We start from the raw sequence: 16647 nt of genomic DNA, 5'->3' as shown, positions 1-16647 counted from the left end.
CCTCGAAATAATTCAACGTTATAATGCATTAAAGAAAATATTTTAGAGGGACAGATGTAATGAGAGTCAAGATCCTTTTTTTTTTTTTTTTAAAAAGTCATAATCTTTTTTAAACTAATTCAACATAATGTTGAATTCACCTTTTAAAATTTCAAGTCACCGTCAAATTAAATTAAATATGGATACATGAGTTAAATCTTTATCTTAATATAACGTCACGTATTTATAATAAAGGACTTAGGTGTTACGAAATAAATTAATACATTCTTTAGTCAAAACTTTTTTAAGAAACGTATAAAAGTAAAATAAGATAAGTAACTAATCAAAGATATTTTTGAAAGAAGTTTACAGTGATCACGATTTGTACTGAGTTCGGAGTCTAAAGAGTATAAAATATTAATAAAAATTTCAAAATGGTTTATAAAATTTTATATTAACCAAAACGGTAAAATCGCTGGAACAACAGCGATTTACTCCACCGGAAAAAGCAAAATCGGCGATTTTGCAAAATGTGATTTTTTTTTTTAAAAATTCAAATCGCTACCTAGGCAGCGATTTTCAATTTTGTTTTTAAAAAAATTTATTTTTTTTTGAAAATCGCTGCCTAGGCAGCGATTTTCAATTTTTTAAATTTTTTTTTTTAAAAAAATAAAAAATCGTTGTGATTTTCAATTTTCTTTTTCTTAAAAATGTAAATCGTTGCCAAACAAAAAAAAAATTGAAAATCGCTGCCTTTTTTTTTTAAAAAATTGAAAATCGCTGTCTAGGCAGCGATTTTCAAATAATAATTTTTTTTTTATAAAAAAAATTTGAAAATCGCTGCCTAGGCAACGATTTTCTTTAAAAAAAATTTTTAAAAATGGAAATCGCTGCCTAGGCAGCGATTTTCTAAAAAAATTTTTTTTTTTTAAAAAAATTGAAAATCGCTGCCAAGGTAGCAATTTGAATTTTTTTTTAAAAAAAATCACATTTTGCAAAATCGTTGCGGTAGTAGCAATTTTGCTTTTTTCGGTGGAGTAAATCGCTGTTGTTCCAGCGATTTTGCCGTTTTAATTGATATAAAATTTTATATTTCATTTTAAAATTTTTATTAATATTTTATACCCTTTATACTTCGAACTTCACTAAATCAGCATTCATGAAAAATAATGACTCGCTATTGTAGGTTTCCAAAGCTATCAATAAAATAAAATCAAAGTTATTATTTGGATTCATATAGATGCAATATGTTTAATAAATTAAAGGGGGTGGTCAATATGTGAAAGCGTTTTAAATAAAACTTTAATATGTAGAAGGCAGTACCAACCAACATTAAGAGGGGTGGTGGGATAATGGGGAAAATATCTTCTTACATTTATTGTTTATATATCAACTTGCATTAATTGTGCATAGTTTAATTTATGAATTAGGGGTGATATTATATATTAATTAAATTATATTATAATTAGATAATAAACATATAAGACATGAATGCTATAAATTAATTGATTTGATGTGAATATGTAATATATAGTTATAATTCATCATCTCAAAGAAAGATGGGTGTGTTCAATAGGTGTAAATGAAGATTTTTCAATGGTAAAATATATTTACTTATTTACCCTTAAAATGGTAAAATTAAATTTAAAAAACATAATTTACGAATACATGAATTAAATTGAACAAGTAGTGAAATTATAATTATGGACTAATTACTTGTAATAATTTTATAGGCGATAAACAAATAATTGAATAACATGAATAAATTAAAGAAGTAAAGTTGAATTGCTCTGAGCTCTAATGTAGTTGACTAGCAATATTATGTGAATATAAAATTTAGAAACACTAAAATTTTAAAAACTTATGAAGCAAGTAATGCCCTATTTATAATTACGTTTCAAGGGAAAAAACCCACAAATTATATCCTTATAATAACACCTATTAATCGTCCATTATCATCGTTAAGTAATGACTTATAACATGTCACATTGTGATTCATATATACTTTGAGTTTGAATTTTTACCCTATACAATATCATACAAGCACGAAGTAAAATTTATCTGATCAATAATTTCAAATATCGAATAATCAAAATTAAAATAAGAACCTACGAATCTCTGGTCACCGGCCATGGCAAATTAAGTTCCTAAGTATGATTTGGTTGACCATTTTGCCATGTGACCTTTCATTTCGTACGAAGCTTCAAAAATATCACTACTAAAACAATGAAGTGTAGGGGTGAGCATAAAATATGAAAATCGAATTATTGAATTGAATAAAAAATTTTGGTAACTCGCTATTTGATATGGAATTTGAGTAAAATTTTAGAATTATGATATTTGAGTTTGATATGAGATATTAGTACCATTTAGTATTCAGTATTCCTCAAATAACAAATTATTTACTTAATGAAGGTCATATATCAACATATTCATTACTCATGAGTACTGTTTCAAAGAAAAAGTTAAAGAACAAGCATGAATAATTCAAATATATACGTCTTTTAATTGTATCAATTTACTTTTCTTGATGTCTTCTTGCTTGTTGATTTTCTATTATTCGTGTCTTCACATAAAAAAAAATAAAAATAATTGCAGAAATAGTATTAACTTTGTAATACAACCAACTCTTACTTCAATATGGTATTACCAAATACCGTATCAAACCGAAGTTTAATTTACCGTATAATGAATTACCGAAATAAAATTTAAAAATTTTGGATTTTGTTATCTACTTTTAACCACCCAAAATTTGAAAAACCTGAACCGCCCTAACTAAGTGGCATCGTAAAAAAATGTGACCACAACAGATAAGATATATTTTTTATTTAAAGATCTCAATTTTGAGTTATTGGTATGAAAAATTCTTCGTGAAAAGTTTTCTTCCGAATAAATTTTAGGAGACTCAGTCGAACTTCAATGCAGATAGAATAATTAAAAATAATGAAGTACAATATTTTCAAAAAATATATACATAAAGATCGATCAGAGACAGCCAAAATATACGTTGTTTTTATCATAAAGTCTTCAAAACTCATCTGTCATTAACGTTGAATTTGAACTTCAACTGTTCTTTTTTTATACATTTTTTCTTCTAATAGTCAGGTCATCAACAGAGTGTGTATAGAATAATGAATATAAAAATATAATATGATTGGCGGTCACTAGCTTCAATTTTTTTTTTAATAAAACGTTTGTGTGTAAGAATAGCGATTGGAGGAGACTTACATTTAATTTAAGTGAATTTAATACTAGTATAAGTTTGAAGACAAAAGGCTCCTTTGTGAAACAATTACTACTATAAGATACCTTCAAAGACTCTTAAAAAAGACCAAACAAACCAAAAAAAAAAAAAAAACTTCCAATTTATAAGCAAATGGAGAAAAAAATGGATAATTCCATCTCAAGTGCTAATAATCATGAAGAAGAAGATATCAAAAAAATTTCAAAGGTAATCCACAATCTCTATTATCCTTTTTCTTCATTCTATGTGATTTAGTGAATGTGTAATTAATTTTGTATGTCTGAGGTCTCGGATTCTATCCCTGTGAATGAAATTGATTTCGATGGAAAGTATCCAAATTATAGTTTTCGTCTTCGATATTCAACCTCTATGTTGTTTTTGATTAGTTTTCAGATTTGTTCCAAGTCAACTATATGATTTTATAATGTTATACAAACTATATATTACCCTTTTAACCAATCGAACTCAAAAGTATATAATGACTTCCATTTATTATCATAGTTGTACAAGATCTTGCTTAGTTTTAAATTTCTCTGAAATGTTTTGATTAAGTTAAGAAAAAAAGTTCTTTCTTTTTATTATAAAATATACAAGAAATAAGACAATTAGTTGCGTTTAGATATGAATTTTACGTGATTGAAAATCATTATTTCACTTGGAAAATGATGTTTGACTGAATTATAAAATTGTGAATGTAGGATGATGAATTCAAGTCAGCCATAGCAGAAGTGAATGAAATCAAACTAGAGAACGCAAGATTAAAGTTGTTGCTTCAACAGATAGAAAAGGATTACACGTCTCTCCAGACTCGATTTTTCAATATTTGTCAACCAGATCTCAAGAAGAGCGGCGGCAGCCCAACATGTACTCATGAAAACATTGCAGATGAAGAAGAATCTGAACTTGTCTCGCTTAGACTCGGGCGAAGTCCGAGTCCAAGCGAATACAAAAAAGTTGACAAGAAAAGAAGTTATGACAAGACAATAGAGGACTCTCCTTCTTGCAATGATCAGTCCAATAATGGGCTTAAACTTGGGCTGGACTACAGCACTGGTGTATCTGAATCAGAATTTATAAAGCCCAGTAATGATCCAAGCCCAGGCCCAACTAGTGAAGTTGTCAAAACTGTGAAAAAATGTGATGATGAAAGTATCAAAAAGGATGATGAAGTTTCTCAGCCTAATGTCAAGAGAGCTAGAGTTTCGGTTCGGACAAAGTGCGATTACCCAACAGTAAGTTGAAAAATTCAACTAACATTACGTATTGTCTATCAAATAATTGGTGTGAGTTCAATTCTTACTGTTATCATTTCATTTTCCAGTGTGATAAAAAGTCTATATTTTCATTTAAAGTACAAATTTCTCGACTAATGTCCGAGTTTTGATTTAGTTGCAAGTCATTCTATAAAAGAATTCATGTTTTTAAAAAGACAATTTGTTGATTAGGTCAATTCCAACCTTATTCACCTTGATTTTCTAACTTTCAATGATACAAATTCATAATATTTCCCCTTTTTTTCCTTTTAAACTTATGATTACTTTGTTGATAACAGATAAATGATGGTTGTCAATGGAGAAAATACGGACAAAAGATATCTAGAGGTAACCCATGTCCACGATCATATTATCGTTGCTCAGTTGCTCCATTATGCCCCGTGAGGAAACAAGTCCAACGATGTCTCGAAGACATGTCTATATTGATCACAACATATGAAGGAACACATAATCATTCACTTCCTATTGAGGCCACAGCTATGGCCTCTACAACTTCTGCCGCAGCCTCTATGCTTCTTTCGGGTTCATCAACAAGTTCTCAAACATCCAAAAATTTGCCAAATATTTCGAAAACTACACCTCTCTATTTATCCAATTCATCTTCAAATCCTTTTCCCACCATCACATTAGACTTCACCACATTCCCTACTACTTCATCATTCACTAGTTTCAATTTCCCTTCCAATTTCCAATCCGGTTTAGGATTTCTCTCTAACAGCTTAAGCTTTTCCTCGACTGAGTCGACCACCATGCCCAAAATTTTGGGGAGTGGGGGTCTAAATTATGATTCTACTAGTACATTACCATATCACAATAACCTCATAAACATTGGCTCATCCCAAAAACAATTTGACACTAGTAGTAATAAATTGAAGGAGGATTCTTCTCAACAAGCACTAACTGAAACATTGACAAAGGCAATTACATCAGATCCTAGCTTTCAATCAGTGCTAGCTGCTGCTATTTCATCAATGGTTGGTGCCACCAAAAGTTGAATTGGAAATTGAATCAGCAAATTCAGTTTAGTGTAATAGACATATTTTAATTAGACATTTTTTATTTGGTCATTTGTTATAGCTTGATATATATACACAAATGTAAACTCTTTGACCTTTTTTTTTCTTAATCAAAATGACTTTTTACTTAATGTTAGACCTTGCCTTTTTCTTTTTGCGATCCTATTATTTCTGTTTCAGCGGAACATTTTAATTCTGCTTAGCTATTTCGTCTATATTTTTAGATTATTCAGATTATATAAATGGTGTTGTTTGGCCTTGTTAGATTGGTTTTTGCCCCTTTGAGGTTACAAAAGAAGTTACATATCTCTTTTTATGGTTGGATGTGTCTTTTTCACTAGTGACTTAAATTTGGTATAATATATTAATTTAGGGTTAATTACGATCCTAAACATTTCGATAAACTAGTTTATAAAATATGTATACATTGTCAAGGTTATGAGGTTATGAGAAAATGATCAAAAGTCCCCCTAATCTATATTCGGATTTTCAACTACACACTTTAACTATATGAGAGTCCTATCATCATTCGAATTGTCTAAAACTGATATTATTACCTATCTGAATGTTTAGCTGGCATAGAGAGTGTGTTTCACTCTCTTAGAGAGAGTGAGCACGAAAAATAAATGTTAAAATTTTAATTTTTAATATCTCTTTTATAAATATATGTATTTCTATTTATTTTTCAAATTTATTGTCTTTCTTCTCCATAACAACAAAGACCAAATTCTTACACCAAATTCACCATTGTTGATTTTACACAAACTTGTAAACTCTCATATAAAAAATTTAGAAAAAACAATCAATTCAATTAAAAATAAAATGACATGCTTTTCAATCATCCAAAAATGAAATCTGAATCAAATTTGAAAAAATAAATGAATTGGGTTTACATCAAACTCAATTGAACTTTCTAGTGAGAATATTTTTTCCTTTTTATTGAAGATCCTTTTAATTATCAATTTCATAGTTCAATTAATCAATAAAAGGATTCAATTTCAATTGACACCCATTAGTGGCATTGCTAGTGCTTTCGTTTGTTCTCCCTCCTTTGCTACTCGACCATCAGGCATCATTGTCACTACCTCCGGCGAAAACCACCAACAAAACCCCGTTCTCCTCTTCCCCTTTCCTCTTATCTCTGTCCCGTTTCGAGACAACCACCATGAAGACCTACCCTTGTTCTCACAACAAGGTCGACTACAGCAACAACACAACAAAATCATGCGGCTACACTGCTCCGACCAACGAGCTCCGACGAAGCGATAAAAACTCCGATGTAGCAGCGATATGCATAGATCCTTTTAGATTATTTTTTAATGTTCTCCGACAAAAATTTGAAAGAATTGGGGGAAGAAGTTACTTTAGAGATTTGAGAAATTGTGAGAGTATAGAAAAAAGTGGAAAGGAATTATAAAAAAATTGAAAAAAAATACTAGATTAATTGATTTTTTACCTGTAAATGCGTGAAGTTCACAGCCTAAGACAGATCTGGTTGTGGCTTTTTAAGTGCATAATTATTACAGTTTCAAACAATTCAGGAGGTTGATAGGACTCTTGTAAAGTTAAAGTGTGTAGTTGGAAATACGGATATAGATCAAGGGGGCTTTTGATCATTTTCTCTACTACATATATACTAGTGGTGTTTATATTTAGGCTGAAGTCATCTGTGGTCCCTTAAAGTTGTCCGCATAATTCACTTAGACACTTAAACTAAGACTTTTACCTATTGAACACCTCTACCATTTAGAATTTGAACCATTTAAACATTTTTTTTGAGATTAAGCTAAAAGTAGAAAATGTGTGAAATACACTCGCAATTACATGTTAATTTGACTAATTAAATAATGACATGTGTTATTTTTTAATCCAAAAAATTATTTAAACATTACATTATAAAGTAAAGAAAAAGAAAATTATTTTAAAGTAAAAAAAGAAAAAAAAAAGCTGAAACTTAAACCCACTTCCCCTGCTATCCACTGAAGCTCAAAATTCAGATTTCCCTCTACAATACCACCCAGTTCATAGTGATCTCCCTCTTCCTATACAGTCTCATCTCCAATAACAAATCTTCCTTTCCATAAGCCTATTTTTCAATTATAACCTTTCTTCTTCGTCTCGTTTAAGGTAGAGAAAGTTGAAGAAAAAAATCGCTGGAAAATTAATGAGTTTTTATTGCCATTGTTGGAAAGAATGGAGAATTCTCAAATTTCTTTTGTGTTTGATAACTGATTAACTTTTTATGATGAAGAACATCCTCACATTCTATCAATATACATAAAATTTAAAGGCAAAACAGTACATTCATGACAAATAAAAAACTTCAATAAAAAATTGAGTAAATCAAATAATAAATTGAAAAATCCCTCAATAAATTCAAACAACTGGATATCAATTTAACATCAAATTACTACATTAATAGCAAAGAGACAAACTCCAAAGACCTTTACAAATCAAACATGATGAAAATGATGGTGATAATGGTGGTTTCAATAGTGAGGCATCCAATTCTAAAATGAATGACAAAAGGCAAAAAAATAAAAAACAACAATGGAGGTAAAAGAACTGAAGTATCCGGAAAAAATAAGAAAAAAAAAAGGTGTGTAGCGACGACGACAGTAGCGACAAATTGGTGATGTGATGAAGGATGAGATGCCAAAGAAGATGAAGAAGCAATAATAATATTTTTCCATAAAAAAATGCTCAATTTAATACCTTTCACACGCTCATAAAATGTGAATCACACACAATGTGCCACCTAGGAAAAAAATGTTCAAATGGTTCAAATTTGAAAGGATAGAAGTATTAAATAGGTACAAGTCTTAGTTAAAGTGTCTAAGCGAATTATGCTGACAACTTTAAGGGGTCTCAGATGACTTAAGCCATATATTTATTATGATATTTTCACTTGTGTTGATAAACTAATTGATCAAACGGTATATCCGTAACTTTTCCTTTTCTAAAATCATTAAGAAAAAATTTATTTAGCCAAGCAAAACATGTTAGCTTATGCTTTTAGCTAGATTTTCTTCCGTCATTAGTGTCAAATAATGCTTGTGAAAAGTACTCTTTGTGGTACTAAACATTTGGGTAATAATTGAAGGCAAAAGAGATCTCATAATTCTTTCTTTCTAAAGTAGTTTTTAGGTGAGTTAAAGACATTATTTTTTAGCTTGTTTCTTTGCGAAGATTGTTATTTAGAAAAAAAAATCTCAAATTACTATATTTTTTTCTCTCATTTTGATATGAAATTCGATTAAGATGTGACATTGTCTCTTGACAAATCAGTAATTTTAGGATCCATTCGATCATGAAAGTATTTATTTTTACGTAATAACTTTTTATTTTATTTAGAAATCAGTACTTAATCATGAAAATAACAAATGAAACTTGAAGTTAGACTCTAAAAGTAACTTATAATTTAACTTTTTTTTCAACTCCATCTTCGTATTTTCGAATAAAACACTCATTTATCCTTATTATAAGAAGTTTAATCAAACGTAACTCTATCTTCAACTTCGAATAAAACACTCATTTACCGCTTTGGCAGCTTATACATCACGCGAACTCCAAATCTTTTCATTCTTTTAACTAGGCGGATTTTGCACAGGGGCGGTCGATTATCGAAGCTCATATACTAATCCTCTCCATTTTCCTTCTGAAATTGTTGCTGCGTTTGCTCTCAGGTAAATCAATCTGCTTTTCTGCATCAATTCATGTGATTGGTTTATGTGCTGTGCGTTTTTTTTCCAGATCAACCCTAGTGAAATTGACTCTTAATTTTTGTTTATGCGATACTGTTAGTTATTGCTTCGATTGATTTGCAGTTGTTGTTTGCCTTGGAATATTTTAGAAATGAACTCTCCAGTCGGATTTCACTGAGTATTTTGTTGTTAATTTTCTAGCATTTGATTGCCTTATATGTAGGCCTATATAGCTTCGTAGCAGATTGGCAGCTGGCAAGGTGTTCTCGTTGTGTTTACTGGAACTATATAGTTGGAAAATTAGAGGGAAAAAAAAAGTATTGATGTATATGTATTTACTAAATGTACATTATGTATTGACTTTCCCTGCCTTTTGATTTGTTTAATATAGTTGTTTAACTAAACCAAGTTTAAGAAAGAAGTTGTTTGTTTGACGCAAACTAACTAAGCATTAAGATCCATGTGCCAAACAAAACCCCTGTAGCAGAAAGTTCATTTTATATATATGGGGCATTCAACAAGTAATATCAGTGATAAATGGGAGTTAAAACTAAGTATGTTCCAAATTTTGGAAAGGTATATTTTTCTAAAAAGATCTCTAAACAGTACTTATGTAAAGTTCATGTTCATTGTCACAGAAATCTATGGGTTCAATCTTTAAGTTCTTTAGCATTATACTTCTTAAGTTATGGGTTCATATCTTCTATTTATTATAATTTTAGTAAATTTTACACATAAATTTGTACTTTAGTATTGAAATTACCGGGTTGATATGAACCTGGTATCTTAAAGCTACATACGCCCCTGAGCGCAGTGGTATTCTATAACCACTCACTTAAAATCTTGAATCTGCCTATTGGCCACAAAGGAGAAATTTTGTTATGTTTCTTAGCTGTCTTTTTGTTCTTGGAGAGTAAAGTTCTTTCTTGAGTTTCCTGTGTTTCTGAATTACATTTTTAGTTACGTGCTGAGGATGTCGACACCGGCGAAGAAGAGATTGATGAGGGATTTCAAGCGGTTACAGCAGGATCCTCCTGCTGGCATCAGTGGTGCACCTTATGATAGCAATATAATGTTATGGAATGCTGTTATATTCGGGTATGACATCTGGCTTTGAATGAAAATCATGGTTTCATTATGATTTGGACTTTGGCGATTCACCTGTTCCCAAACTGTTGTATCTTTGTACTTACAGATTTTCTTTTCTTCCTTAAAATGCAGCCCTGATGATACTCCCTGGGATGGAGGTGAGGCAACATTGCGTAGTGACTACCTTTGGTTTGTTATATGAATTGAAGCATTCTTGTTGACTATCACTTCTATGCTTCCTGTGACTTAGTTATGCCTTGGCAATTGCTGTTTCCTGCTTTTGTTTTGGTAAATAGTGCTCTATGAACAAGTAAAGTGCCCTTTAACTGGCATATCGGAGTGTTATCTGCATCTTTACTGCAGCTATGAACAAATACTGTGTGGATATGGTCAGAGTGTGAGTTGCGAAATTATAATTCAGGAATCTTTGTGTATGTTGCTTTGTGCCTTAAATTCTGGGATTTTCTTGTTCTATCCTGCCAGCAAAGAAGATTTTGTAGGATTCATGGCTGGTTCATAACCAGTGCCTCTGCTGCTATAAATAGTCTTTATAGCCTTATGCAGGTGGTTCGAGCAAGTGGCCCACTTTTTATTGCTCACTCTTTCTTTAGTAGCTTTCTAGTTTCACGTTGATTTTTGTCGTTATTACCTTTTTGTTGTTTCCTTTTCATCTTCCACTAAAACTCTTCAAAGAAAGTAAAGCATCAGATTTTTGGCTAATTTTGTTTGGACAATTGCTTCTATAATTCACATATATCTCCACCCAACTTTGACTGTCCTGTTATAAATGTTATTAATAGGTACGTTTAAGATGACACTTCAATTTTCAGAGGATTATCCTAACAAGCCACCAAGAGTGCACTTCGTCTCCAGAATGTTCCATCCAAATAGTAAGTAGCTCAAATGAAATTACCCCCCTCCCCCCTCCTTTTATCTCTTCTCCTCTTTCTTCTTAGCAGAGTTGTAATCCTTACTAGTGGCAGAGTGGGTAATACCATTCACTATGTAACTTCTTATGAGAGGATATAATTTATTGATGTTTTTTTTTTATGCATATGTTTGTGTTTGTGTATGTTTACTGTTATTGTTTTATGTATGGGAGGGCAAGGTTGGTTAGTGCAAATCACTGCAGCATTGTCTGGCCATTTGCAAAAACAACCATAATTTAGCCTCAATTGCAAGCTAGTTTGGATATGCTGTATAAATCTTTACTATCTATTTTGTTCCTTTTAGACCCGTCTTATAAGTTGTCTCTCATTTCTATTGATGTTCGAATCATTCAACAAGATCAAATAAATTCCTAACAAATATTGGACTAACAAAATTAAGTCTTTATCGCAACCAGTTGGTATTGCTTATAAAGATCTTTTTCTTCCACTGTACTCTATTTTTTTTTGCTAAGTTTGCATAAATTCCAAAAGATTATTGCCGTTAGTCTTCCGTAAAAACTTCCATGTACGTTTAGGTCTATCTCATCCCCTTTAAATATTGACCATCATGATTTCGTGACTGAGGTGCACATTTGGAGGCAGACATGACAAAACCATCTCAAGGGACCTCCTCTTATTTACTTTATGTGCTATTTGCACTTTCCATGATATATGTAATCATTTAGACTCCAATTGTTTCTAGTTTCCATCTGTTTTAGCATATTCAGCTAACCTAACATCTCCAACTCCAATCTGTGTTTTTGCGTTAATTTTTTTTTTCAGGTATTGCATTCTAATTTGTCTTGTGTTTTTTCGCATTGCATGCAAATTATAGTTTTCCTGATCGCTTATGCCTTAGCTTATTGTTGCTCAGTTTATGCTGATGGAAGTATTTGTTTGGACATCTTGCAAAATCAGTGGAGTCCTATATATGATGTAGCTGCTATACTTACTTCAATACAGGTATATAATATGTTCTAATTGACACTTCATGCCTCCTTTCTGGTGCCAGGTTTTATTATAGCCCATCACACTATTGAGGACATAATGCTTTCATTGGTCAGTAGGCTGGTGTTATCTGCTGCTAATGAACACACATTTGAACGAGTCCCCTTTCCTTTTCCATTTTCTGTTTGGATTTGTCCCCTGGGGAGGCCAGGGGGAGTATACTATGAAAAGAACCTATGCCTCTATTATTTCAGATCATTTAATAATGCAACAGGTACCTGATGGATTAATCTAACCCCTTGCCAGCGAAAGCAAGGGGCTTGCCTAGTGCGGGTTACCTCTCCTGTGTGGTTCGCGAGCTATTGCATAGGAGCGGGGGTTTTACCCTATGCACAGCCAAAGGGTAGTGGCTGCGGGTTGCCCTTCTCAATTAAAAAAAAGGATCTTTAGAAATGCTCTAAAGCAGACTGGTCCTTGTTTGTTGCCCTTAAGGTATCATAGATGTATCCCCAAGTGACACTATTTTCGATGCCGATCAATAAGTTTTTAGTTCTCTGTTGAGATTATTAGTAGACTAAGAATTTTATTTTTGAACAAGCGCATGTAGTTTTGATAATGTAGTCCACAAAATTAAAGTCTTTCTTCATTTTCTTATAAGCAATGTTCTATTCTGATGTAAGAAATACTCAATAGTTGCAACTTCCATGTATTTACTTAATTGCTATGTTATTTTCCCTTTGTTCATTTTATTTGACATATTACTATTTAGTGAGTCAGTAGCTTTTTGTACTGGTAAGTCGTTGATATGTTGATTATCCTGGTGCAGTCTTTACTCAGTGATCCAAACCCCAATTCGCCAGCTAATTCAGAAGCTGCACGTCTATTTAGTGAGAACAAGCGCGACTACAACAGGAAGGTGCGTGAAATAGTTGAGCAAAGCTGGACAGCAGACTGACTTCTCTGTTGCTAAATACATTTCATGGCTTTCTCCTCAAACTAAGATGTCTTTCAGTGTTTTCACTTCATGAATAATGAATGTAGTACAATTTGGTCCTTTTATGTAATGTTAGGAGAACTTTCTTTACCTTGATGTTTTGTTGCTCGACTATGAGAGACTCTGTACATATGATCTGTTGTATCCAATTGTGTGAATTTTTCTATAAAGTTATATTCCCTTTAATTCTCACTGCAATTTTGTTTCACTTGAAGTCTCTCTGGACAGCACTTGCTATTGCTTATACATCTGTAATGCTGTAAACTTAACCAAGTAAATACAGGCGTAGTTAGAATTGATCATTTAGAACAACATGTGCCTTTTACCATTACCATAATATAGTCATCGATCATAATATCACAAGTCTTACTATTGTTCTTAATACTTCGTGTCCATTATCATTACTTTTTAATTTTTGACAATAAGGGCAATTTTAATATTTATATATATTTAGTTCATATACTCGATCTAGCAAATATCGGTCACGTAAAGTAAAACAAAAGGAAAGTATAGGGAGTATTATTAACCAACAGAATATATAGGTAAAGAAAAAGATAGCAACATAAAAAAGAAAATGTAAGGAGAGAATCTTTTTTTTTCCTCGGTTTGCAAATTTTATAATAAGGTAATGGTCCCACAGCCAGAGAAGTTGACCCCACACCACAAGTTCCTTATATTGCTCAGAACATGAATCTTTTTTTTTTAAAAAAAAATTATCTACTAGACATATTATTATAATTAATGTGTCCTGCCTAGTGGTCCACCCTTGCAAAAAAACAAATAAAAAACAATGCATCAATAATGAAAATTTAAAATACTAAGGTACGATAACATATGTGCATTTCACTATACACACAATCAATTAATAAACAATTGCCATAAGATGTTCAACAAACAAGAACAAAAACCAAAGTTTAAAATTTGAATAAAAAGTTTCAGTAAAAATGTTGCTGCACTGGCAATGGCCAATAGTTTGTTTGATCTTCAACATTAGTGAAGATGTTGCAAAATCCTTCTTCAGGGACATCATGAGATTGAGTTTGTTCTTCTATTTTAAAATTAGGTGTTTGAAAAACATGATCGTTGTTGTTGTTATGTGGACTGTTTGTTGATGATGTTCTTCCAAGATTTACATCTATTATCGTACTATTCTCATCACCACTTCCGTTGTTCCAATTTGATCCTTCATTTTCTTTGTTTAGATTAAACAAAATTGGTGTACCTCCTCCTGTTGATTCTCTGTTCCTCAGACTCAGTAACTGCAACTGCATCCCATTCACAAATATTAAAATTTACAACATTGGAAATTGTGCACACGAGATTTTTCTAGAGATTAATATAAAAATCTGCATAAAACTTATTTTCCTGTGAATTTTCATACTAATTCTCAAAAAAATTTCAATGTCATTCACGCTTTACTTGTTAGTCAGAAAAAAAAGGGACTAATAATTCTGTGTGGAACAAAAGAAAAAAGTCGGTGAATTACTACACAACCTTTGAAAAAGATATTTAATGACGTAAATGAAATAGTACTTTCCATTATTACCTTGTGATTATTCCTGAACTAAACTTCCAGAAAATATAAAGTAATTAATAACTTTATTAAATAATGGATAAATATTAAAAAAAAAATAACAATTCTCTTTAAATTATTCTTAACAATTCACTTAATACGAATCGAGAGAGTCAGGAACTATACTAGTTTATTGCTGTGGAGTGTGAATTGCCAACGAATATAATTTTTTCTTAGTATTATTTCATAAAATTACATACAATAAAATGTGTTTATGATTGCATGATATATCTACTAATCTGAAAATAAAACTAAAATATTTATGTTATGTGAGGTCAAATAACACTAATAGTTTAACCGTTCTTTATTGTTATTGATGTGTAACTTAAATCTCCATTCATTTATCAAAAGTTTAAGTTATATAAACTGACAGGTGCAACTAGGTTAGTGTTTAGTTTAATAGCGCGATATAGAAAGTTATCAATTAAGGCAAAAAAAAAATAGTTTAACTTTTTAGTACTGTTGATTCGAACATGAAATCTTTTAATTATACTTACCTCAGAGTGAAGATTCTTGTTTTGAGTCTTGAGTGCATCATTATCAGACTTGAGTTTATCACACTGTCTCTTCAATATTTCATAATCTTTCTCCAATTGCTTAGTCTTACATCTTGCCCTTCTGTTTTGAAACCAAATTGCAATTTGCCTTGGCTTCAACCCTAAAGCTCTAGCCAATTGCATTTTCCTCTCAGGTTCAAGTTTGTTACCAATTTCAAAACTTCTTTCAAGTGCTTTCACTTGTTCCATATTCAATCTCCTCTTCTTCTCACCAAGCAATTGTGAAGAGCCATCATCATCCGACATGTCAATATCGTCTGCTCGCGAATCTTGATGGTCGAATGACATGGCTCTCCTCATTAACACCGATGAAATTCCTGTATCCGCCACGTCCACAATAAATTGATTTGTCATTCAATCACACATATAGTTATGGATCTAGACTATACTAGACTCATTTTGAACTTGTAGTTTTAAAAGTGTTATGGGTTCAATGTTTTAAAAAATAAAGGTTGAATACATTAAAAGTATAAATTCTGAATCCGCTTATACCTAGCTTGGCCTAAAATTCCAAAAAAATGAAATAATTATAATCTAATAATAAAAGCTAAAAAATAAAGGTTGAAACACACGAAAGATAAATTTTGAATTCGCCTATACAAAAGTAAAATCATTAGAATTCTCTAAAGTTAACATTGACTATATATAAATACGTAATTAAATAACGCATATATAAAGAGCAAAATTCATTGATTCTAAATTTTGAATTCGTCACTGATATCACACGTAAATGAAATACATAAAAATAATAATGGGAGAAATATAGAACCTTGAAATTCTTGATGAGGATAAACACTAGGGAAGGAAGGAGGGAGTTCATTGTCTTCAGGTGCTCCAGGAACAAAACCCATAGTACCTGTACTACTACTAAAAAGCATGTTATAATATCTACAAGGATAATCTTATACACAAAGTAAACAAATTAAAGTCATCAACAACTATATATATATATCATATATCTTGTTCTTTTCTTCCATTTTTTTTTGTTGGGTTGGGTTTGGGGGAGGGGGGGGGTGTGTGATGGCTAATGGGGACTTGAGGGGTGTTAATTAGGGCGCATCGGGGCGAGGGTATTTATCCAAACTCCTGATAAAAAATTACACGATATAGATAAGGGGTTTTAATGTGTATATATATATATATGTATATAGAGAGTTCGAATCTCCGCAACACGAGACTAGAAGTTGACTTAACGGTTTAAGGGTTAAAAAATTACCTTAAGTATTATATTTTTATATAAGGGGTACAGAATTTGTAGAAATAGACACACAAATAGTTGGCGGAGTCAGGATTTTCAATAAGGAGTTCAAAATTGGTAGAGATAGACACACGAACAGTTG

The 16647-nt window shown here is 31.4% G+C and overlaps 3 protein-coding genes across 4 annotated transcripts; 2 read left to right on the top strand and 1 right to left on the bottom strand.

Moving 5' to 3' along the window:
• The first annotated feature begins 3343 nt into the window (after positions 1 to 3343).
• Positions 3344 to 5638, top strand: LOC107010519 (probable WRKY transcription factor 72). The gene is made up of 3 exons (XM_015209807.2): positions 3344 to 3430; positions 3922 to 4455; positions 4776 to 5638. Exons 1-3 carry the CDS (start codon positions 3356 to 3358, stop codon positions 5490 to 5492), a joined length of 1326 nt encoding a protein of 441 aa, XP_015065293.1. The 5' UTR covers positions 3344 to 3355; the 3' UTR covers positions 5493 to 5638.
• Positions 5639 to 9017: 3379 nt separating this feature from the next.
• Positions 9018 to 13375, top strand: LOC107008696 (ubiquitin-conjugating enzyme E2 2-like). Of its 2 annotated transcripts, XM_015207831.2 has the most exons (6): positions 9027 to 9199; positions 10178 to 10315; positions 10439 to 10464; positions 11107 to 11196; positions 12110 to 12198; positions 13010 to 13375. In XM_015207831.2, the coding sequence occupies exons 2-6, from the start codon at positions 10191 to 10193 to the stop codon at positions 13136 to 13138; spliced, it is 459 nt and encodes a 152-aa protein (XP_015063317.1). In that variant the 5' UTR covers positions 9027 to 9199; positions 10178 to 10190; the 3' UTR covers positions 13139 to 13375. The 2 variants fall into 2 exon arrangements, with proteins under 2 accessions (XP_015063318.1, XP_015063317.1); XM_015207832.2 differs by lacking the exons at positions 12110 to 12198; positions 13010 to 13375 and adding an exon at positions 12248 to 12932 and having other exon boundaries at positions 9018 to 9199.
• A 606-nt stretch (positions 13376 to 13981) lies between these two features.
• Positions 13982 to 16213, bottom strand: LOC107010637 (homeobox-leucine zipper protein HAT7-like). The gene is made up of 3 exons (XM_015209915.2): positions 16077 to 16213; positions 15248 to 15624; positions 13982 to 14442 (listed from the first exon to the last, which is right to left on the bottom strand). The coding sequence occupies exons 1-3, from the start codon at positions 16183 to 16185 to the stop codon at positions 14113 to 14115; spliced, it is 816 nt and encodes a 271-aa protein (XP_015065401.1). The 5' UTR covers positions 16186 to 16213; the 3' UTR covers positions 13982 to 14112.
• Between the last annotated feature and the right edge of the window lie 434 nt (positions 16214 to 16647).

Source organism: Solanum pennellii, chromosome 2 (assembly GCF_001406875.1).
Source record: "Solanum pennellii chromosome 2, SPENNV200".
Taxonomy (NCBI): Eukaryota; Viridiplantae; Streptophyta; class Magnoliopsida; order Solanales; family Solanaceae; genus Solanum; species Solanum pennellii.
Note: the sequence above shows the minus strand (reverse complement) of the source record. Positions and strands in the feature narration are given on the sequence as shown.

Bases quoted from the DNA above. Each gene is read 5' to 3' on its own strand.
- LOC107010519 (XM_015209807.2), top strand. From the start codon at position 3,356: ATGGAGAAAAAAATGGATAATTCCATCTCAAGTGCTAATAATCATGAA. The intron at 3,431-3,921 runs GTAATCCACAAT...TTGTGAATGTAG, and splicing joins ATATCAAAAAAATTTCAAAG to GATGATGAATTCAAGTCAGC. The intron at 4,456-4,775 runs GTAAGTTGAAAA...TGTTGATAACAG, and splicing joins CAAAGTGCGATTACCCAACA to ATAAATGATGGTTGTCAATG.
- LOC107008696 (XM_015207831.2), top strand. From the start codon at position 10,191: ATGTCGACACCGGCGAAGAAGAGATTGATGAGGGATTTCAAGCGGTTA. The intron at 10,316-10,438 runs GTATGACATCTG...CTTAAAATGCAG, and splicing joins TGGAATGCTGTTATATTCGG to CCCTGATGATACTCCCTGGG. The intron at 11,197-12,109 runs GTAAGTAGCTCA...ATTGTTGCTCAG, and splicing joins CAGAATGTTCCATCCAAATA to TTTATGCTGATGGAAGTATT.
- LOC107010637 (XM_015209915.2), bottom strand. From the start codon at position 16,185: ATGCTTTTTAGTAGTAGTACAGGTACTATGGGTTTTGTTCCTGGAGCA. The intron at 15,625-16,076 runs GTTCTATATTTC...TGGCGGATACAG, and splicing joins TCCTCATCAAGAATTTCAAG to GAATTTCATCGGTGTTAATG. The intron at 14,443-15,247 runs GTAAGTATAATT...AATGGGATGCAG, and splicing joins ACAAGAATCTTCACTCTGAG to TTGCAGTTACTGAGTCTGAG.